The sequence below is a fragment of the Python bivittatus genome, unplaced genomic scaffold (genome assembly GCF_059951505.1).
Source record: "Python bivittatus isolate LINGU-HERP-01145 unplaced genomic scaffold, Pbiv_v1 ctg000330_np1212, whole genome shotgun sequence".
Classification (NCBI taxonomy): domain Eukaryota; kingdom Metazoa; phylum Chordata; class Lepidosauria; order Squamata; family Pythonidae; genus Python; species Python bivittatus.
In genome coordinates this window covers 59,763,287-59,787,772 of record NW_028277058.1, presented here as the reverse complement: position 1 = coordinate 59,787,772, position 24,486 = coordinate 59,763,287, and the positions used below count along the sequence as shown (strand labels likewise).

The following is a 24,486-nucleotide window of genomic DNA, read 5'->3' as shown; positions in this document are numbered from 1 at the left end:
ATTGTTGTGATACTCATTAAAAAGTGGGGCATTGATTGCATGGCTGTGGCAGCCATTTTGACTTTTTGGACCCTTCCCTGGGGGATGCCTCAGGTGGGTGGAACCAGGACCCAAACCAAGTTTGTCTTCATTTAATGTAAATGAAAGTTGCGTTAGTAGGGCAATATCATTCCTTGGGTATTTAATCATCTCTCTCTTTGGTCAAATTCAAAACTACATTTGGGGGCAGGGGCTGGCAGTCCATGTCTGCGTCAAAAAAAAAAACCCATCAAAATTTACCACTGTTTCCCTCTCAGGGCAACCATGAAAAACTTTTAACTCGGTTACTAAATTCGCCCATTTTCTGAGTCAGCCGTTGATCCAATAGGCTGGTCTCGTGTAAGGTTCTAAGCCACACACACACACACCCCAAATTAACCAAGGTTAGCATTAGCCAGACTTAGCAGGCACAAATATAGCCACTCCACCTTTAACTGGCTTGGTTCAACCTGTTGTGTGAACGTAGCCAAAGGTTCTTGCCTTGTTGTTACTATGAGAAGTGGATTCCATTTCTCCTGGTTTAACTTTCCCATATTTTGGGGGTCTTTTTGTTGGACTTATTTAAGTGCCTGAACCATGCCTCGTTTTCACACTTGCTTACTTCTGGGGAGGTTGTCCCAGGAGAAGGCAAGGAAAGGCAAACATGGTTTGTGTGCAGAAAAAGGCCACTGGGGGGAAGGAGGTGTTAAGTCCAGTTTGCAGGGCCCACCACTGCCAAGAGAGCAGTAAAGGAAACTCATTTGACTAGATGGGTCCAGATTTCAGATTACTAAAAGATATTTTGGAACTGAGATGGGGGGAAAAAAAACCAGACAAAAATCTCCCTTTGGAAGTATTAACCACCACAAGATGCTGATGCTGCTGGAATTCAGAGGTCCCCTGTGAAGCTGAAAACAGCAGTAGACTAAAAGTGTCATGTTTATATTAACCAAGCTGAGATGAACAGAGAGAAGACTTTTGAAACACTCAACCCAGTTTATGTTGCTACTTATCTAGAAAGGGTTGAAGTCACATAAGGATGCTTTTAGGGAATGAACAGGGAAGGGAGATACGTGTACAACTACAAGTAGTCCTCGTTTAGTGACTACCTCGTTTGGCAACCGTTTGCAGTTACGACAGTGATGAAAAAGTAAGTTTGTGGCCACTCCTCATACTTACGACCTTCGTAGGTCTGTGGAGTCCTTGGGGTTCTCTGAGCTTGGTTCTTTTCTTGCAAACGTTTCATTACCCAGCTAGGTAACAACGTCAGTGCTAAAATGGGATCCTGGATATCCTCATCAGCAGAGGAAACAACAGGAAATTAGAAACCCAAGTTTATCGGAAGACAACCCACACCAATCAAGTACTCCACTACCAAAGCAACAACCCGACCTCCCACAAGAGGAGCTGTATAAGAACATTATTCAAGTGAGCTCAAACGCACTGCAGCAACCCAGGACAGCAGAAAAAGGAAAAAGACCACCTATACAACATCTTCCAACAAAATGGATACCCACGTAACTTTATCAAAAAGTGCCTGGCCATTCAACCTACTACAACACAACCCACACAAGCCATGAAAAGGATCACACTGCCATACATCAGAATCATCTCAGAAACCACCAACAGATTATTACAACCATATGGCATCTCTGTAGCACACAAACCAACAAAATCACTCCAACACATCCTAAGTAAACCAAGACCCAGTTGCCCAAGAAGAAAAAACAGGAGTCATCTACAACATACAGTGTAAGGACTCTAACAAACACTACGTAGGACAAACAGGCAGAAGACTAGCAGAGCGCATCCACGACCACCAACTAGCAGTCAGAGGACATGATGAAAACTCCTTAATCTCACAACACATGGACAGACTCAACCACAGTTTTAACTGGGAAACTGTGAGCATCCTAGACCAAGCCAAATCCAAATATGCAAGAGAATTCTTGGAAGCCTGGTATTCAGACAAGGCAGCAATCAACAGACACATAGAGATTAACAGCATCTACATACTATTCAAAAGAGACAAAAGACCAGAAGATCGCCTCACCAGCAATCAATCACCAGCAATCATCTCCAGCAATCATCACCCAGATGAGCAAAGGTCACCACCAGGCACACAATCAAGCAGTCAACAGATGCTAATCAATGAACTACCAGAGGAGCAAAACAGAACCCACCCCCACCAGCACTGGCAAGGCAGGCCACAGCAGATAAACAGAGAGCAAACCTCATCCCATTCTAGCACTGAAGATGTTACCTAGCCGGGTAAGGAAACGTTTGCAAGAAAAGAACCAAGCTCAGAGAACCCCAAGGACTCCACAGTTCGACCCTGAGCTACACATATTCGCCTCCATTGCTTCATAGGTCTGTAAAGCAAAGGAAAGCTGAAGTCAGATTGTAAGCACAGTCGCAGTTTCACTTAGCAACCACGTCACTTAACGATCGCGTTGCTGTTCCCAAGTATGGTCACTAAACGAGGACTACCTGTCATGAATGCCCCAACTGGGTTCTTGTGTGAAACAACTAATGCTATGATAAATGGCATCATTTATGTGCTGTGTTTTGAGCCATAAGTCTGGGCTTTATGCCGATACCAAGTTAGGGTTCATCTCTCAAAGTGTCCGTGCCTATTATGGAAAAATGTCACTAAACAAGTTCTACAGAGTGGCAGGAGCATGCTCTGAGAAGTTGGTGGCAGTCAGCAATTTTCTGTGTTACAGTCTCCTGGGTAGTCCCCTTTCACCTTCCAGTGGGAATTTACTCTTGGCTGGTATGCCTGTTAAATTCAAACAATCTTAATAGGTTGGAGAAATAGACTGAAAGGAAGCAAATTTAACTGAGGCACGTGCAGAGTCCTTCGCTTAGGAACCGAGATGTTGGCAGCTTTTCTCAAAAGCATGAAAGCAGCATCACCATGTTGCCATGCAAGCTCTGCTCCTTTGGGGCATGCTTGCGAGGTCACGTTGCATGCACCAAAGCAGCAGAGTTGATGACGTGACAAATGCTGTCTTCATTTGCCCTTCTTGCCTTGCACCTCCTGGCAAACGCTTCTAAAGAAACAAAAATCAAATGTACAGTTCTAGGCTGGGGAAATACAAGTGTGGCAATTATATTTAGAAAAAATATCTTGGAATTTGGTCCACCGCAAAGGATTATGAGCCAGCAGCATGATGCAGCTGCAAAACAGGCAAATACAATTGTAAACTGCATCAAGAAATGTATAATGTTCTAATCATAGGAAGTATTTGTTCTGCTCTGCTCTGCTTTGATCACTCCCCGTCTTGCAAACAATATCCAGTTCTGGGTTCCACCTCTTGAAAACAATTTAGAGCAGTGTTGTTCAAACATAGCAACTTTAAGATGCTATGTTTAAGGTTGGCAGAGGCATCTGCAGAGTCCAATGATTTCCCCCAAATGATGTCCCAAGTCAAGAGCCGCCCCTTTTGTGTGGACGTGGAGTGTCACGATGCCTGTACAAAATGGCAGAGCTTGAATCCCCAACAGCGCAATGCTTGTGTTGTCAACTGCACTTCTCTATGGACACCTCTGTGAACTGGGCCTGTTTAGTTTTGAGAAAGGGCTAGTGAGGAGGCGTATAATGCACTCTTCAAGTATTATTATTATTATTATGGTTGGTCGCACAGTCAGCCAGATGTTTGGACTGGATTTGGCATTTCTGTCCACCTGTCGAGGCCTTTCCAAGGACCTGGGATGGGCAGATGTTGTTGTCTGATGGGGTTCAAGGTATCGTCACAGGATGGAAGCTCTTCCAAGCAAAGCTGCCTTTTGCACTTGACTGACGGTGATTTTGCCAGTGCCGATGGTCTTATTATTATTTTATGGTTGGTCGCACAGCCAGCCAGATGTTTGGACTGGATTTGGCATTTCTGTCCACCTGTCGAGGCCTTTCCAAGGACCTGGGATGGGCAGATGTTGTTGTCTGATGGGGTTCAAGGTATCGTCACAGGATGGAAGCTCTTCCAAGCAAAGCTGCCTTTTGCACTTGACTGACGGTGATTTTGCCAGTGCCGATGGTCTTATTATTATTTTATGGTTGGTCGCACAGCCAGCCAGATGTTTAGACTGGATTTGGCATTTGTATCCACCTGTTGATGATGATGATTTAATATAGTGCCCACTCCAACCCTCTATGTGTTGATCCCCCAAAGGATATGAAGCAGGAAAAGATCAAGACTTGTTCTCCATCTTTCCAGAGACCTAATGGATTTACCTTGCAGGAAAGTAGATTCGGATTGAATGTTAGGGGGAAAAGTCATGAAAATATGAGCAGTTTGACCCTGGGCTCGCCTTCTTGGGATGCGTTGAACCAGAGGATAGACGGTCACCAGTTCGGGAGGCTTTCCTTTGCATTCCTGGACTGAGCAAGGGGTTGGTCTTCATGCCCTCAAGGGTCTCTTCCAACTCTAGAACCCTACACTCTTCTCCGAGGGAGTGCTTCAAGCTAATAGTCCCCAGAAAAGGGCTGCTGGCCCGCTCTGCGGGAAGAAAATAATCAGCCGCTTTCCCCCCAGTCTTGGCCTCATCACCTTTTTTCCTTGCTGCAGGAATGCGCTGGCGAGCCTCTCTTTTCCCTGTTCTGTGCCATCAAGCAGCAGATGGAGAAGGGCCCCATTGATGCCATCACGGGGGAAGCCCGCTATTCCTTAAGCGAAGACAAGCTCATCCGGCAGCAGATTGACTATAAGACGCTGGTGAGTGAGGAGGATGGGGCCGGGGGTGGGGTAGAGCAGTGCTCCGTTTGGGACGCAAAAGAAATAAGGAAAAGGTCAAATTGCTTTGAATTTGGGGTTACAAAACACGAGGGGGTCGTGCAAGAGACGTTTCAGCAGGGAAAGGCTTGTCTGCAATGCCAACCAGATGGCTCTCGTCCCTGAATTATACCCCCCTGGATTTTGCAATTGGAGGCACACGCGGGTCCCTTTGTTTCTGGTTAGGTAACTTTTCAAAACAACTTATTCACAGAAGGACTTACAACACATGCGGGCATATAACACACTCATGTATAATTGGACCATTAGGTAAAAGTGTAAAGAAACTCTTTTAAGTTTTCTTTGGACTGCATTTTTCAGGGCGATGATGGGGCTGAGTTTTGCCTTTTTAAAAAAATAAATCTTTGGGGATGACTCTGCAACTTGGGGGTTCCTGCAAGCACACGGATGCCTTTCTTGGCATCCTTGATGGCGAAAACCGTGTTTTCGCTGTTGGTTGAGTTGAGAGTTAAGGGAATGTTGAAACTGATGCACACTTTCCTGCCTCCTCTGGTCATTGTCACCAAATCTCTAAGTTGTCCTGTAGTATCATAGGAGGTATCAGGAGCAGCCAAATATTGACTCAAGTTGGATGATATAAAGTTTTCTTTTCCTATAATACCGTTAAGTGTGTCGGAGACTGGGGAAGAGTGGGGGGAGAGATAGAGTAAGATTACACAAAATATAAAATAGGTTTTTTTCCCTTTTTAGTTTGTATCTTTATATTTTTAATTTTTAAGGATTTTTTTTGTAAGATTAAAGATTGGTTGAAAATAAAGATATTACATAAAAAAAGATTACAGATTGGAATGTATTGGGGGTGCCTCCTTCATAAGTTGAAGATAACATGTGCAATGACTTTGATTCCTTTTTGCAGTAAAATGTGGGGGTAACCACACTGAACAAGAGATAGTGTCGAGAGTAAGAAAGAAAGAGGGGGATCTCTAAACCCGAACAATCAGCAGATGGGAGATCCTGTTCCTTGGCTTATGGAATAAGCAGATTTGTACTCCGGCCTGCAAACGTTCCAGGGAAGAGATTTTAAAGCCCCAAAGAGATCCACCTTGATGGATGTGCCAGTGCAGGGGGCTGGAGGATTCCTATCCCAGTTTTCAAATTTCTGTACTCTACCCCCTATTTCTGGACTTTACAGATCCTTCCAGAATGGATGTGTGAATCTTGCTTCTTTGGTTATGCTCTAAAACTAAAGGGACCTGGAAGCTTTTAGATGGTGTTTAGAACATCTGCGCCAGTGTTTTTTCAAACTGGGCAACTTTAAGACGGGTGGACTTCAACTCCCAGAATTCCCCAGCCAGCATGGCTGGCTGGGGAATTCTGGGAGTTGAAGTCCACCCGTCTTAAAGTTGCCCAGTTTGAAAAATACTCATCTACACAGAGGACAGATCTGTTGCTTTAGCCATGACTATGAAACAGAGAGAGCCAGTTTAGATTAATTTTTTTTTTACTTCACCCCTGGGATTACATTTCCTATGGTCTCTCATCCAAATATTGAACAAGTCCAATTCTGTGCAGCTTTTGCGAGATGAAATGTATTCTGCTATGCCCCAATACGTTTTACTAGAGTAAAAATGAACTTGAGTAGTTAAATAAAAAGTAAGTAAAAATAAAACAGCCGATAACAGCTCCACGGATTCTAGAATCCCAGCCATCGTCTTTACATATTCTGTGAACCAGGCCGTGATATTGTTTACTGAAAGGAGACAGATCTCACTAGGTGCCCACAGCAATTTTGCTGTGTTGATCCAGGCTTAGCACAGTACACATTGCGTGAACCCATCTGTTTAGTTACAACGAACCCAAGAGGGTCTCTGTGAATCTCCCGTCTTTCATTCCTCATTCATCTCACAACCCGCAGCCGTTCAGTCCCAAGGAGAGTCCTCTGGAGGGCATTTTTGGCAGGATCGCTAAAGGGAACCCTACCCTTGACAAGTTCTTGGAGACTTTCCCCTGGAGAAGTTTGGAGACATCACGCCGTCGTCGCTCCCCTGATTTCTCAGGCCACACATTTCGTGGAAAATTCCAAAAGGCTGCTTAGGCTCGGTTCTGCTTAAAGAATCCACCAAGCAACCTTGATATCTAGCTTTAACTACAGATAGTCCTTGTTTAGCAACCACAGTTGGGACCGGCAACTCAGTCGTTCAACGCAGCGGACGCTAAGGGAAACTGGCTGTGCTTACCGTCTTACTTCAGCTTTCCTTTGTTTTACAAACCTGCGAAGGTCATATATGCGAGGACTGGTCGCAACGTTACTTTTTCATCACTGCCATAACTGCAAACGGTCACTAAACAAGGCAGTCCCTAAGCGAGGCCTAGCTGTATTTAAAATCCTAAATGGCTCAGGAGCAGGCTACTTGCATCTGCCCATCCTATCAGGCTGGGCACGCTCCAGGTCACTAGGTTGCCATCTAGTGTGGTCTAGGAAGTGCCCCTGTCCTGCAGAAGACCCTTCCCCACTTGCCTTCTGGAAGGCCTTGGAGAGCTGGCTGTTCCCAGTGTCGGGATGGGTTGATGCTGGAGCCCAGCAAGACGGCATGTGGATGTCTAGGAAAGTGCTGCCCTGGGGGTGCCATGCATTTTTATCGCATTGTTATTGTTCTTTAGGTTATGGGTTGCAGGGTTCTGTTGTTTTTATTGTTTGGTGCACCGCCTGGGGTGGTTGTCACAATCTGGGCAGTTATACAACTCTTTTAAAATAAATAAATACAATGTGGGGATTCCCCAGGCCCAGGCCAGCTCTCTAACTGCCCCACATCAGCCTTCTCTTTGCATAGACTGCTGATGAAATCATGCCCCCCTCCCAAAAGGCATCTCATTTCATTTCTTGGAAGCCTGGGCAAAGAGGGGAGGGAGGGAGGGAGGGAGGGAGGGAGGGAGGGAGGAAGGAAGGAAGGAAGGAAGGAAGGAAGGAAGGAAGGAAGGAAGGAAGGAAGGAAGGAAGGAAGGAAGGAAAAGAAAAAAAAAGAAAAATCTCTGGGTCAATAATTACATTCCTTCTTTGCAATAAGCTTCCTTTCTTTGGTTGGCGCTTTTGATGTTAATCTGTTTTGCCTCTTACATCTCAAGAGCAAGCAAATCTACCCTGATAGAAATCTTAGCAGATATATCGAGATCTATTTCACTGGGGAGATTAAAGGCAGAAGAAAGGACATGAAGAAAGCGTTTTTCTTAGCAACATTCTTTGTAAGTTGCAAAGGAAGGGGGAGGGAAGGATGGAGACTTGAAGGTGGATTTTCCTCCCCTTGAACAATAATTCCAATAATAAGATTTTAAAAAATACAATATATATTTATGCCGTAGAAAAAGACACTCCACAGCCTTCTGATGTTTTTAGTGCTGCGTTGAAATCTTCACCCAGTGCTTTTTAAATATTCCTTGAAAGAAGCTCACTGCACAATCAAAACAACCGGGGGGTCAAAAAAGTCAAGATGGTTCCTACAACCATGTGACCAGAGCTCCACCCCTTTTTTACTGGGGTCGTGGTGCAGTAAAAAAGGGCGGGGCATCAATCACATGGTTGTGGTCACCATCTTGACCTTATTGGCCCCCTCCCTGCAAACACCCCTCCAACCTAGCCCCTTTTGCATTTCCAAGTTCTGCCATGTCCTACTTCACCTCTTAGGTGTGCATTCTCAAAAATACTTCTGAACCAAGTGCAAAGTGGTGGTGCCAGAAGACCAAAACGAACAGCAGGCTTCTCCGCTGCAAGTCGCTTGCGGGATCCTGTGCAGGCAGAAGCAACAGTGACAAACGGATTGCGGGTTCTGCCGTTGGGACAATATTTCAGAAAAGGCCTTGCCTCTTGCAGCCGCTGGCCAAGATCCCGATACCGGGATAGAAGGGCAGAGAACAAGGCTTGAAAGCTTTCCTGCTGCTGCACGATTCGATTTCGCACCCCGCTTTGATTGCCCCAAATTTCTAGCTAGTCTTTCACCCACTCGGGATGGAAAGCTCATCCAGGGCACCCCAATATCTCATGATCCTGTTTGACGTTGCAGATAATCCATACGGAACAAAGGCTATGCACTGACAAGTAAGGTTGGCTGGAGCCTTCTGTTATAACCCCTTAAAGGACAGGAGTGGTGCAGGGCAAAAGCTGCGCACGGTGTTCGGAGTGTGCTGTGGGCTCTAAATATGATAAATGTCTCTCCCTAACACACACGAGCTCCTCCGCATCTCGACGACTTAATCAGTTAAAATATGTTGACGTCGCATATCTAGAAACGCACTCCCTCCCTTGGGACGAACGCCCTTGATGTATCTCTTTGGTTGAGGAGCAACACAGAGCATTTAGCGGTGGCACTAATGAGTCATACAAGGGATGCCCCACACATCTCTTTGTTGGGGATTGATTTCTGCTCAATCTACGCATTCATCCATGCCTTGAAAGACAAGAAGCCAGCGCTCTCCAATTCCTACCTAATTACTGGGGAGAGACACGGACCCTCATCCGTGTGTGGTTTGTCTCTTTTTTTAATACACCACCTCATCTCAACAATATTATAATTTTTGACACAGTGGAGGTACGCATAAGCCTGTAGGTGCCCTTTTGTAGCCCTAAGATTGCATGTTGACCCTGGACTAAGAGTTGGAACCTGAAGGTTCACTGGTAGGATTAAAAAGAAGAACAGACTTCAGTTTTTAGAGACCGACGTTTCTCTTTAGTTCAAATATGAATGGAGGTGTTCCCTTCTTTTTTGAAACTAGATATTTGTAGTATGGTGCTCTGTGCAGTGGATAGACCTATCAGATCTTGGCTGCAAAAACCTGGGCCCCTACAAGATGGCAGTACAGAGATACAGAAAAGTCAACTCAAACTTGATCTCTTCGCTCCAGTTCTGGGAGCCCTAGAGATGTGGACCTCTTGCTATTGGGGAATTGAACCTGTTGGTCTTCATGAAGCTTAGCAGTTGTGTAAGTGCAATGTGGTTGGGTTCACATAACATGTTAAACTGGGGTTAATGAAACACAATGGCGATGTTCATATAATATGCCCAGACAAAACCATATTATGGCTTCATGTAATGGCTTTGTTCACACATAATTGGGTTGTCTGCAATATGTTGAACCACAATTTTTCCATCGGCACTTTAGCCTAATCTAGAGTTTTGTCTGAATCCCACCCAAATATACTACTTGCAAAGTTCTGGAGCTTATCTCCTGGTTAAAGAAATCTTACGTTTGCTTCTTTCTTTCAATGAACCTCCTATAGGTCCTGAGTTGCGTGAATCCTGATAATGTGAACAGCCCTGAGATTCCAGTGAAGATCTTGAACTGTGACACCATCACACAAGTGAAGGAGAAGTTTCTTGATGCCATCTTCAAGAATGTGCCTTGTTCTCATCGGCCCAAAGCTGCAGACATGGATCTTGGTGAGTTGAATATCTTCTTAGATCAATGAAGCTGGACAGCCATGGAACCCACCCATTCATACAACCATGTGGGTCATGTAGTTGTAGTCAGGTTCTCCCATGAACATAGTACTGAACATGCTCTTTCTTCAGTATTTGGGGGGAATGATATATCAGGAACTGAAACCTAACCTTGGCTAAGGAGAGATGGCTAGATTTTTGGCAGTATCAGAGAGAACATTGAGAAGATTTCTTAGATGGATGGTACCTTGCAGTTTAACATCTTGGGGGGGGGGGGGGGGCTAAATGTCTCTGGATCTTCTGAAGCAGGATCTGAAGTACTACCAAGTTCTCCAAGAGTTCCTCTATCCTTAATTTAAGGAGTCAGGTGAGAACTGAGGTGAGCACTGACCGTCAACAGGCAGGGATTATACAGACCAAGGTTACAATTAACCAAGTTGAATATGTTGTGTGACTATAACCACTAGTACTTTAACTGACCTTGTTAAGCTTGTTTGGTCACTAAGCCATTGGTCACTAGCCCAGTGCTGAATTTCCTAGGGGTTCCCTTGAGATAATTTGTAACTTAATGCATTTTCCAACTCCCTCTATGGCAGGGACAGTCAAAAAGTCAAGATGGCAGCCACAGTCACACAGTCAAAGCCCTGCCCCTTTTTATATGATGCACTCAAAAAGGAGTAGGACTTTGACTGCGCAGTTGGGGCCACCATCTTGACTTTTCTGACCTCCCCTCCGCAGCAGACACCCCTGCTCCTTAGCATGAAGCTCACCATGAAAAAAGAGGGTGAAATTGCCTTTAGGATCCATGCCATTTAAACTGTCTTTTAGCCCCTGGATTCCCCCCCCCCTCCAATTTAGCATTGAGGCTAATAGACCTCTGTTAACCATTTCATGTGAAGATCGGTTGCTGTTAGGCGTATGTGTGTGTGGGTGCACATGTGTCCTTGAAATGCGATCATCCAGCAAGGTCACTCATGTCAATTTATAGGAGGAGCCCAAAAGATGCTGGGCACCGAGACTCACTTTGAGCTCAGATAATTTGAAAAAGTTGTTAGCTGCAATTTGATAGCTGATGTCATGCAGGAGAACAAGCTAAATGATCCTTGCTCCTGGCAGAAATCTTTTCTGCCTTCTCTCTCATCAGAGTTGTGCTTACAGGGGTGAAGGTGGGGTGAAAGGTGAATGTGATCAAAATTCACCATTTTATGTCTGCTCAGTGTTTCTCAACTTTGGCAGCTGGGAGTTGAAGTCCACACATCTTCAAGCTGCCAAGGTTGAGAAACACTGCATTTGCTGAATGCAGGTTTAGCAGCCCAGGGCCAGGCCCTTTACCTAGTCCTCATCTCAGAATGTTTCTCCCAAGGCCTCATCTCAGGAGATCACTTCACCTCCATGCTTACTTTCAATATCCTGCCCGTTATTTTGTTCAAACCCCAAAGGAAGCCACGTTCAAAGACCATCATCCCTTCCCTTGTGATTACTTTTGCCATGACCGCTGCAGACCAGCTCTGATGACCATGGTAACGATAGCCTAACTCAGTTTCTGCAAGCCAACCAAGAGGTCCAAAACGGAGCATCTGGGATTGCTTGGGTATTGGCAGATCAAAAGATTTAGAATGAACACGCAGCTTCACCAACGCTGTTCCTTTTATTGCTTGAATTTCACCATCCTACTGATGAGCAGAGAAACCAGAGGATCCCCCCCCCCCCCGGTTCCCTAAAGGGAGGATAAATTCTCCCAACGATTTCTCAGGATGGAATAACAACCAAAGCCCCTTTTCCCTTCCCATTTGCATTCTCTGCAGTGTTCAGAACAACTTTAGGATATGTCAGCAGAAGGTAATTTTCAAACTATGGAAAGTAATAACTCTACCGTATTGCAAATTGGTCAGTATCTGGCACCATATTTTTAAGAAGGATTCAGAGAAAACTGGCTCAGGTTCAGGGAGGAGTTGTGAGGATGGTCAGAGATCAGAAATGAAGACTTGGGGGAACTGGGTAAGGTTTAACCCCAAGAAAAGAGGACTTGGTAGGGGGGTGGGGAATATGGCAACATTTTTCAAATGCCTGGAAGGATGTTGTATGGAAGGTCAAGACTCCATCATTCAGAGTGCAGGATATGGAATAATGGGCTTAAATTACCGGAAGGCAGATTCCAACTGAAGGTTAAGAAAAGAACAAATTGTTAGAGCTGTTCAACAGTCAAACTATTTACAGAAGTGAACTCTCCTTTGCAGGGTGTGTTCAAACAGAGCCCAAACACTCCTCTGTCCAGGATTCTTTCCTTTAATTAGCTATTTCAACGCCTGCAACACTGTGTGAATGTCTCCTTCCCATTTGTGATCTTATGGTCTTTGGGGTTCCAAGTCTTCTGAATCTTGGAACACAGCTCTCCAGTTAAAAAGGAAGCAGATCCTATAGAGAGAGATACAGACAGGCTGAGAAATGATGCTATTTTTCTTCGGTACAGAGCAGGAATCTGCAATCTTGATGGACTCTAGAGCATTGCTGTGTGATCTCATGCCATGGCAGAGGCACTGAAAAAGCACTGTTGCTTCTCAAAAGTCATCAGTCTGACTTTCTGATCTCACATCGTGTGGAATCCCACGCCGCACTGTTGAAATCCTTGAGAGAGATCAGTGAGATACTATTCAGTCCACTCTGGCCTTACATGAAGCTGTGATGCCAGGAGAAACATGTCAGCCTATTTCTCTCATCATGGTCTCCTGGGCAGTGGTCAGTGTTTATGAACATACAGTGGCTTCCACGTTGTCATTACCGTGCTGTTTCATTTAAAAATATCTTTTTAGGGAGATGCTATTCTTTGGGCAACCTACCTTTCCCACCCATTGTCCGCCTTACGCGGTAGTCCAGACAGGAAGCATGGCCAGATGAGCTAATTCTACTTTATTGTAAGGTTACGTTAACAGGATCTTGCAAGTCTGAAAGGCCATCTCTCCCCCACTGCCTTTACAGCCCAAGAAGCTAGGGAGGGCCCCTTCTGAGACGTTTGCCATGCCCCCATTCCTTCTGTGAGCTCAGTTACCTCTTATCTGACTGCTGCCTAGTCTGCAGCTCTTCCTCCTGTCTCTGAAGATATAAGTTACAACTACACATGCCACAAACTCAGCAGGATCAGAACTCGTGCCTCCTTTGGGTAAGGGCTGTCAGACGTTGTGGGATGTACAAGCCAAGGACAGAGAGAAAACACTTCACTTTGTTCACATGTTCACTTTGTCTTGTAAAGGAATCGAACTGTCAGCAGGGCCACCTTTTGCTCCTGAAAGTGACTCTCTCTTCCGCCATGTGTTTAAGCCTTGCATCTATCCCAGGTCTTACAAGCAAATGCATGTCTTGAGGACATTATTATAATTTTGATTTCCACACAGTGTACCAGATAGTTCTGACCAGATTTGGTACTTAATCCTTCCCAAGGATCTAAGACAGCTAAGGATACCATTGTAATACATGGACAGTATATGTGCTGTTCCAAATAATGCAGCTTTTTGTAACTGATGAGCCGAGATTCTATCCATTCCTCTGGTCTCCAAGTGATTTCCCAGATCTTTTGGGATGATACCAAGTGCAGCAACCTCTACTGGCCGCACTGCAACTTTCTTTTTCCATTCACTTGATCTCTATTTGCAGGTCTTCATATTACCCCTTTTTTCTAGCTCTTTCTCACTGACCCTTCTAACTCCAGCTACAGCAATGTCAAATATCCATAGCTGTTTCTTTGTATCTGCAGTCAAGCCTGGCTTAATATAGACTAAATTCTCCTCCTCCTCCTCATGCCCCATCATCATCTTTGGGGCAGGTAGTGCCATTTTCAGCAAAGCCGAAGTAAAAAATCCTAACCCTTCCCCATTACATGTTTTCTAGAGTTGGAAACCAAAGCCATCCAACCAGATTTTGGGGTAGAGAAATCCACTGGGCAGTTCAGGAGAAGGAGGAATTTTCTTCAGGGCAGCCACTTCCCATTCGGTCATTAAGCGAATCACATGCAGTCGTTAAGCGCGACATCATATGACCACGACTTGCAATTCTACTGCCAGCTTCTCCATTGACTCTGTTTGTTGGAAGCCAGCTGTGAAGTGTGCAGATGGCAATCCTGTGACCACAGGATGCTGCAATGGTTGTAGATGCCTGCCGGTTGCGAAGCACTGAAATCTTGATCATGTGACCTACTGCGATGGATGTAAATGCAAGAACTGGTTGTAAAGTTACTTTTTCAGTGCTGTCGTAACTTTGAATGGTCACTAAACAGGGCAGTCATTAAGCGAGGTCTATCTGTACACTGAACCTTAAGCTAAACAAAGAGGCTAGGTTTTAATGACATGCATGCTAAGGCCCAATAAGAACTAGCCAAGATCAACACTAAGCAAGCTTTGCATGTTGGACAAATACAGATGAGTCTTTGAAGGGCCCTATCAACCCTGGGTTTGGGAATGCTGGGATGCAAATGATGGAGATGATGGGGAATATCGTTTTCTTGGGATGTCTGGCATCCTCGACCAAAGTATGGCAAGAAAGAGGATGCGTTTGCAAAACAGGCTAAACCAGGACAGTGAAAGACATAGCTGCTGTATTGACCCAATAGGCAAAGCTTGGCTCATTTTAGATAAAAAGGATTGTGAATCCCATTCACTGCCATACTTGGTTTTAGATAAAACTCAGAGCAGAATCTAGAAAAGTTGATGTTTCCCAAACTTTGTCTGGCATCTTCCAGATGTGTGGACTTCAACCCTTAGAATTCTCTAATTCTGCCTAGCTTTGATATAGCTCTGCTCGCACAACACTCTTCAGCAGCAGTTGAATTTATATAATATAGTTAAGTTCGGTGAGCCTTAGCCTTTGTTTGTCTCTAAGTGTGTGTGGGGGTGTGCGCATGTTGGACATACGATGCAGCTTGTTTGTTGGGTGTTCCATTGTGCAAATTCAGAAAATGCGTTAATACAGTCACCATGTAAAGCGGGTAAGTATTTTGGAAAATCTGGAATGATTTAAGAATGGGGGCCGGGGAGTGACAGATCTTTTCACTGTGGTGTCTGTGGACTAAGCACCGTGTTGCTCTGGCTTTTGTAGGATGCAAGTTAAGCAGGTATCTGTGATCCTGTACTATAGCTTTACTTGAAATGTGTATATTGGGGAATAATCCAGGGTAGATCAGGATTATACTTATCCATCACCCAACCCTTTCTTCATGAAAACCAGTTGATCTCCATGGACCAAATTTGCTTGAAAGTATATAAACTAATCTCCCCTTAGTATCATTGGGAAGGAAAATACATTGACACGTCAACAGGTTAATCTAGGATGACATTCGCTTGTGCCACCAAAGTTGAAAGAACATAGCTTATTAGAGCTGTTTGTTTGTGTAGAGGAAGCCGCACATCAAGAATTCATTGTGCTTTTTTCCACATTGCTGGAAGCCCACTGGTTCATTTAATGTAGCTGAACAATTAGAAGGTGAAGGGTGAAGTTTGCCTTCTGTCATTTCTCCGTCTTCTTCCAGACAAAGCTGCCTGCGTAGACTCCCCCCTTCAGTTCAGCAGTAATGCTTCCCCTGCAATTGGCAAGTTGATTTCCAGCTGGCTCCAAAGTGGGAATTGAAAGCAAAACATCAGTTTTGCAAATACGTTGTAATTAAGTGATCAGGAAGCAGCTAAGAGCAAAACTGTTCCTTGCATTTCAATGATGGGACCACCCTTCTAGAAAAGGTGGCCTTGGACCTCAAAGCAGGCAATGGCTTCTAAAGCCAGATAGGTGTTGAGTTTCAGAGAACGATAGGATCACAGTGATAGAAGGGGCCCTCAAGGCCATTGTCCAACCCTCTGCTCAGTACAGGGGTCCAGATTAAAGCATCCCAAACAGCTGGGTGTCCAGCCTCTGGTTGAACACATCCAAGAAGGGGAGCCACCATCTCTCTGGGTCTTTGGTTCTTCTGTGGGACTGCTTGTATTATTAGGAGTTATTTTCTGATATTCAATCAAAATCTGTTTTTGTATAACTTAAGTCTTGACTTTCTGGTCTGACGTCTGTTCTGGTATTTGTCACAGTTGTTTGGTGCTTAAGAAGAAAACATTCTACCCATGCTGAGTAGCATCGGGAACTTTAATTTTCCCTCTGGCTTGGAGGAGGTGAAGCCCTAGCCAGATTAACATGTAAACCATACTACAGTGACTCACGCAGCAGATGCCATGTCACTGTTCTCCCCAGCCACTTCCTGGTGGGAGTGACAAGTGTTTCTCTCTCATTGCAGAATGGCGGCAGGCAAGTGGGGCCAGGATGATCCTTCAAGATGAGGATCTCACCACCAAGATTGAGAATGACTGGAAGAGGCTTAATACTCTTGCCCATTATCAGGTGCGTAAATCAGCTCTTTGATTTGCTTAGACTTGGTGGTTTTCTGTGATTCGTCTGTAACGTGAAGATGAGAACACAAGAGTGGCCTTACTGGATTGGCTCATTTAGCCAATGTTCTGTTTCACATGGTGGCCCACCAGATGTATCTAAAAAACTTATCAATTGGAGATCAAGACAGCCTTCTTCTCCTGTTGTTGTTCCTGTGAACCTAGAAGGTAGAGGTGGACTATGCCCATGACAGGAGGTAACACCTAATCATCAAGGCTACTAGACATTGATAGAACTGTCCTTTATCTAGTTCAGTGTTTCTCAAACTCAACAACTGTAAAATGTGTGGACTTCAACTCCCAGAATTCCCAGAATTCTTATCTGGTTAACTTCTGCCATGAATTTAGCAAACCCAGGACTATGTTAGCTAAACAGCTCAAGTGCTCCTTTAGAGTAGCAATCATTTAAGCCTGTTCCTGAAGCAGCCTTAAATTTAACAGGCCTGTCTCATAGTCCTCCTACACAAGGGGTGGATTCACACAACCCACTTAATTTGGTTTCTGAATTAACCCATTTTGGGGATTCCCATAATGAGCAAAGCAAACAAACTGGATTTACACACCCCATACGTCACCAAAACGAAAACAATCAAAGCAAGCTTAAGTCTAACCAAGTTTGGTATGGTGTTTCAATGCATCTGCTAGGTCTTTAGCTGAACTCATTAAATATATTGAGTGAACATCGCGGTAGAGAAATAATGTATTAGAAAGAGGGTTCAGTTTCTTTACAATATACAGCATTTAAACCTGCATGGAATTTCTCCTCCAGCCTGAATGGAGAAAAGCATTTAGAGATGCAACCACTTAGGTGCTTTCTAAACAGCAAAGCAGGAGAAAAATATTGAAATATTTTTTAGGTAGGTAGATAGATAGATGATAGATGATGATAGATACATGATAGATAGATAGATAGATAGATAGATAGATAGATAGATAGATAGATAGATAGATAGATAGATAGATAGATAGATAGATAGAAAAGTCTGTAAAGGCTGCCCTCCAGTTGAGCTTATGATGACTCATGAACATGATAGTGCCGGTTTTTTTGACATTATATGGACATAGTTTGCCATGTTTCAATTTCCCAGTCCTAATGCATATTCTGGTATTTCCTGGTGATCTCATCCAAATATTAAACTAGTACAACTGAAATTCATTCAGCGTGAGAAAAATTTTAGGACTGAGTTCTGTTGCCTACATAATGTCCTTGAACAACAATATTATCTTTCCTCACCTCACTTTCCGAGATGCAGTTTTACAGATAATGTGTAAATTATGCAGATAAAAGAAATTCTTGTGCAAAGTTGGAGAGAAATGGTGGCTATTATATTTGTTTAGTCGTTAAGTCGTCTCCGACTCTTCGTGACCCCATGAACCATATTGCGCCAGGCCTTCCTGTCCTTCACTGCCTCCCTGAGTTGGCTCAGTTTCATGCTCATTGCTTCAGTGATGCTATCTAACCATCTCATCCTCTGCCGTCCTCTTCTCCTTTTGCCTTCAATCTTTCCCAGCATCAGGGTCTTTTCCAAAGAGTCCTCTCTTCGCATTAGGTGACCAAAGTATCTGAGCTTGAGCTTCATTATCAATCCTTCCAATGAGCAGTCAGGGTTGATTTCCTTTAAGATTGACTGGTTTGACCTCCTAGCAGTCCAGGGGACTCTTAAGAGTCTTCTCCAGCACCACAGTTCAAAGGCATCAATTCTTCGGCGCTCAGCCTTCTTTATGGTCCAGCTCTCACAGCCATACATTACTACTGGAAAAACCATAGCTTTGACTATGCGGATCTTTGTCGGCAAGGTGACGTCTCTGCTTTTTAATATGCTATCTAGGCTTGCCATAGCTTTCCTCCCAAGGAGCAAGCGTCTTTTAATTTCATGGCTGCAGTCTCCGTCTGCGGTGATCTTGGAGCCCAAATAAATGAAGTCTGTTACTGCTTCCATTTCTACCCCTTCTATTTGCCAGGAATTGATGGGTCCAGATGCCATGATCTTAGTTTTTTTAATGTTGAGTTTCAAGCCAGCTTTTGCACTCTCCTCTTTCACCCTCATCAAGAGGCTCTTTAGTTCTTCTTCACTTTCTGCCATGAGGGTGGTATCGTCTGCATATCTGAAGTTGTTGATGATTCTCCCTGCAATCTTAATTCCGGCTTGTGATTCTTCCAGCCTGGCATTTCTCATGATGTACTCTGCATATAGGTTAAATAAGCAGGGTGACAGTATACAGCCTTGTCGTACACCTTTCCCTATTTTGAACCAATCGGTTGTTCCATGACCGGTTCTAACTGTTGCTTCTTGGCCCGCATACAGATTTCTCAGGAGACAGGTAAGGTGGTCTGGTACTCCCATCTCTTTAAGAACTTGCCACAGTTTGTTGTGATCCACACAATCAAAGGCTTTTGCATAGTCAATGAAGCAGAAGTAGATATTTTTCTGGAACTCTTGTGCTTTCTCTGTGATCCAGCGAATGTTGGCAATTTGATCTCTAGTTCCTCTGCCTCTTCGAAACCCAGCTTGTACATCCGGTAGCTCTCGGTTCATGTATTGCTGAAGCCTAGCTTGTAGGATTTTGAGCATAACCTTGCTAGCATGTGAAATGAGTGCAATTGTGCGATAGTTTGAGCATTCTTTGGCGTTGCCCTTCTTTGGAATTGGAACATAAACTGACCTTTTCCAATCCCGTGGCCACTGTTGCGTTTTCCAAACTTGCTGGCATATTGAGTGCAGCACTTTAACACCATCATCTTTTAGTATTTTAAATAACTCAGCTGGAATACTGTCATCTCCACTAGCTTTGTTGTTAGCAATGCTTCCTAAGGCCCACTTGACTTCACTCTCTAGGATGTCTGGCTCAAAGTCAGTGATCACACCAGTGTGGACATTAAGATCTTTCTTGTATAGTTCTTCTGTGTATTCTTGCCACCTCTTCTTAATCTCTTCTGCTTCTGTTAGGTCCCTGCCTTTTTTGTCCTTTATCATGCCCATCTTTGCACTAAACGTTCCTTTCATATCTCCAATTTTCTTGAAGAGATCTCTAGTCTTCCCCATTCTATTGTTTTCCTCGATTTCTTTGCACTGTTCATTTAAGAAGGCCTTCTTATCTCTCCTTGCTATTCTCTGGAAATCTGCATTCAGTTGCTTATATCTTTCCCTTTCTCCCTTGCTTTTCGCATTCCTTCTTTCCACAGCTATTTGTAAAGCCTCATCAGACAGCCATTTTGCTTTCTTGCATTTCTTTTTCTTTGGGATGGTTTTAGTTGCTGCCTCCTGTACAATATTACGGACCTCCGTCCATAGCTCTTCAGGCACTCTGTCTACCAAATCTAATCCTCTAAATCTATTTATCACCTTCACTGTGTACTCACAAGGAATATGATCTAAGTCATACCTGAGTGGTCTAGTGGTTTTCCCTACATTCTTCAATTTAAGCCTAAATTTTGCAGTAAGAAGCTCATGATCTGAGCCACAGTCAGCTCCTGGTCTTGTTTTTGCTGTCTGTATAGAGCTTCTCCATCTTTGGCTGCAAAGTATATAATCAATCTGGTTTCGGTATTGACCATCTGGTGATGTCCATGTGTAGAGTCGTCTCTTGTGTTGTTGGAAAAGAGTGTTTGCTATGACTAGCTTGTTCTCTTGACAGAACTCTATTAGCCTTTGCCCTGATTCATTTTGTACTCCAAGGCCAAACTTGCCTGTTATTCCGATTACTCCTTGACTTCCTACTTTAGCATTCCAATCCCCTATGATGAAAAGGACATCTTTTTTTGGTGCTAGTTCTAGAGGCTATTATATTGTCCGTCATTAAAGTAACCCCTTCTCTGCACTGGCACAACATGCTCCCCCAGATTAATTAAACTTCTGGTGGTTGCATTCAGATGACACACTAAGCTTAGTAAGTGTTAACCTTGGTCGGGGGTTATTTTCATGGACACCTTTTCCCAACAGGCACTGATTTTGTATGCTACTTTCACAAACACATCCTGTTTTATATGGAGCTTTCCCCAAGAAAGTCGTGCAATGCCTTTTTCAGCAAAGAGCCAAGGACTCTGCAGGAATCAACCGCTGCTAATGCCTGTCTGCTGTTTTGTGTTAAAAGAAACCTGCAGCAGCTCCTTTGTTCGCCTTTCTAACTGGCGTCCCATCACCCAATGCCATTCCATTCAACCTTCTCAAAATGGGGGAGAAAATAGAATACCTTCCCTCCCCCCACCCACTTCCAGCATCCTTTTTTTGTTTTTAAACTCCCCGATGATGGCATCAGATGAAATGTCAGGTCACGGATTAGAAACAGATTGGGAAATGAAAGGAAAGAACAGGAAGGACAGGATTAATTCCATTCAGACTGTAAAGGAGACTGATGTGTTGTGGCCTGAAGGGAGATCTCAGAAGTCACTTGAGAATCCTGTCTGCTGGTGACATAAAGTGTCTCTTGGGTAGTATGACTGGCTGAGGAAGGGAAGGGTGTCGTATCTTCCCTGTAGGTGAACTGAACTTAATCTTTTCTTTTTCTTTTCGCCATCACTCCGTCCTGTAAAAGGAGGGGAGCAACATAGTCAAATATTCTTGGATGACCTGCTGGTCAATCTGAAACACACCAAAATGGTACAAGGGAGCAGGCTCCCAGCAGAAACAAAAGAAAATTGGGGTGGGGGGAGAGAGACACACAAAACTTCTGCTACCGCCACTGCATTTCTCTTTTGTTTTTCTTCATCACCTCTGTCTGAAAAATAAATAGCTTTGCAGAACATTACCAAAATATTGTTTGGATCAACCCGAGCTAGAGGATTTCACCTGCAAAGGGTCAACCTCAAATCTGTATTTCATTGCACAACAGATCCTCATTCAGATGACGAGGCTGGAGTGAAAGATGTGTTGTCTACTCTGGTCAACAACAATTAAGGATCACTTTTGGATTTCATGCAAAAGTTTCTCCAGCCCTTTCTGAAGACATCTGGGATTGAACCTGAGATCTTCTGGCTAGATTCACACAGCACTTAACTTGGCGTGGAGAGAACATGAGTTCTCATTAATTTTATAAGTACTAGGGTAAGAAAGAGGCAATTTTAACCCCAAACTGTACTGGGGCTATTGTGAGTCAAATTACCCTCTCCTAGTCAGTCGTTCTGCAAACTTGAATAAAACAGTCAAGTGGGGAGCACTAAGTCCTACACAGTCAGACCTCCAAGGAAAAGAGGTGGAACTATACAGTGACTGAAAACACAGAAAGTTTCATTATGGGATCTTCAAGCACAGAACATGCTTCCTTGCTGATGGCTGAACTGCCTGACCCATGTCTACCCAATGCTGGTTAATGGGGAAGAGCCCATACCAGTACCTCTTTGATACAAAGGCTCAAGGGATACTATGCAGAAGTGGAGGAGGTGTTTGGACACTTGATAATCCCCAGAACTGCAACCTTTGATGTAGTTAGGGTGATTGTGTTCTACCAGATCCAATTGTAAGAAGCTTTGACTAAGTTAGTGGCTGCCAGGGTCAAGAAGTTGATGTCTACCAGATGTTGTCTGCCAGGCACGTGCTATGCCAGTGAACAAGGGACTTCTGTCCAAACCTGACCTGAGGACCTCAGTGGTGTGATGGCAGTCCATGATTACCACCATCCATGTGGCATTCAGGTCATTGGGAAGTCTTTCTGCTATTTTTCCTATTGTCATGCAAAGTGATGAAAGAGAATTTGCTTTCAGAGCTTCATCAGTGGAGTGGGATGTACTTAGACAGGCTCAGTTATAAGGTGGCAAAAGGGGGGTTATATTTGTGTGTGAATGTCCCGCCCTTCACTGCAGAATCCTCTCTCTGGCAGTCTGCAGCCTTTCTGGCTCCCCCCATGTCCACGACATCCCAAGAGGGAACAGAAAATGATACCATCAGCATAGCATCCTCTGCCACTTCCACCAAGTGTGGGACTGAGACAAAGTCTCAAGACATTCTGGAGCACCCTGCTTGAGAAGCCTCTTTGGCAGGGGAAGATACCCCTGAGAAAAGGCAACTTGGGGTGACATATTTCCCCCAAATGAAGAAGTGGTCCTTATCTTACCTGTTGGACGACCACCAGATCATTAGGGGACTGTTGACCATCCTCGGTTTGTATGAAGATGAGAAGATGAACAGCCAGATGTTAAAAGCCACTTTTCCAGGCTTCAAGGAGAGCTGGTTAATTAGCATCCCTGAGATGCTTTGAAGATGAAGGCACTCAGCAATAAGTGCTAATTATTGTTACTGCTAATGGAAAGAGGGTCCTTCCCCTCCATGTTCATCAAAAATGTGCCAGGCACAGCTCCTCTTTTCAGTGGCTGAATATTCAGCTTTGTTTCATTTTTCTTAGAGAGACCAAGAGGCTATCCAGTCTGAGTTCAAAGGTATCTGTTGCAAGTTCTTGTAGCCATCCCTCTCAGAGATCACCCGGAGAGATCCTGTCTCAAGAGTGTACAGATGAACCCCACATCGTTGCCTAAACTTGGCTCATACCCAACACCTCTCATCTGCTCCAACTCAAGACTTTCTTGCCTGATCTCTGGAGTTGGATATGAAACAATTCAATATTATCCAGGATCACTTCAGACTTTCCTCAAATCAGGTCATACATTTTGTACATGGAAGATTCAGGCCTTCTCCTTTATTCCCAGCAGTGTTGCTGTGAGTCAGTTGAGTTTCTCCCTATAAAACATACCTTGGTTGGATTTCCCATCTTACATTTGGGAACATGCTAGTTTGTCCTGCACACGTCTCTTCTGCGCTTTCTCATCTGCACAAAGAAGAGTTAGATGGTAGAACTGAGTAGAATGGCCTCTTGGTATTCACCATTCTTTGGTGGGTGAGAAGAAAATGGTTTCACCAAATTTCTCCACAAGTTGAATTTCTTCAGCTTTTCAGGAATGATGTTGAGGCTTACAAGGGCAGTACCATAACTTTATTTCTCTGTTTAGAGGTCTCCTTCTCCTTCTCCTTCTCCTTCTCCTTCTCCTTCTCCTTCTCCTTCTCCTTCTCCTTCTCCTTCTCCTTCTCCTTCTCCTTCTCCTTCTCCTTCTCCTTCTCCTTCTCCTTCTCCTCCTCCTCCTCCTCCTCCTCCTCCTCCTCCTCCTCGTCCTTGCAGGTAACAAGAATGGTTGACCAGCACGTTGCACCCTCCAAAATGGCTTGTACAGGTTCTCATCATGTTATATTCTATGTAGGAAATGGCAGCTGCCCGCAGAAAGAAGCAGTGGGGAATATTTGCTGAACATTCTGTGATGGGGATTATTCTTCTTTTCTTTTTTCTTTTAATGGCATGGATAGAAAAGAGAAAAGAAAAGGATGGATTACAGACTTCATGTTCGTTTTGTAGAAGAATGTCTTCAGAGAAATGTGATTCAGCTACAGCTCAGAGCAGTCTAAGTTGTAAATATGAAACTGAGGGCCAAGACAAACTTACTTACCAGAATGTTTTTACTTAAAATGGGGAGCAAAGGTTTTGCTAGGGTGAAATATAGCCTCTTGTGCCCACATTCTTTCTCTCTGTCTGACTCTCTCTCACACACAAAGTTATCTGTATTTCATAGTGACAGCAGTGATGGGAAGTAACAGCAGGAACAATCAGCCTTCACTTTGTTGAGTTTCTAACAGTTACGAATGATGATGTAGCACGCTCATAAATCCAATTAGGAGTGAGGGCAATGTTTTCCCTACTCACTCTGCGGTAGGCCAGGAAGAACAAAATCCAGCCCATTTGCACTAAGATTTCAAGAGTGCTGTTGTTTCTGGCAATGAATTTCCCACTGGTTCTTGGGCATCTTTCCCCAGCCATCTCCCCACCACCACCCCCAGCAAAGAGGAAGAAAGCCAGAATCTCAAATTAATTTCTCTCCCAGCTTTGCTACCTAAGAAGCTTTTAATGGAGGAG

General features: G+C 44.2%; 1 protein-coding gene across 1 annotated transcript in view; it reads left to right on the top strand.

The window, feature by feature from the left end:
* PLXNA4 (plexin A4) overlaps positions 1-24,486 on the top strand; it is a 529,822-nt gene that overhangs the window by 466,385 nt on the left and 38,951 nt on the right. The window contains exons 24-26 of the mRNA XM_088141425.1: positions 4,590-4,736; positions 10,024-10,183; positions 16,446-16,549. Coding sequence (XP_087997551.1) covers positions 4,590-4,736; positions 10,024-10,183; positions 16,446-16,549 — 411 coding nt within the window. The remainder of the gene's footprint in view (positions 1-4,589; positions 4,737-10,023; positions 10,184-16,445; positions 16,550-24,486) is intronic.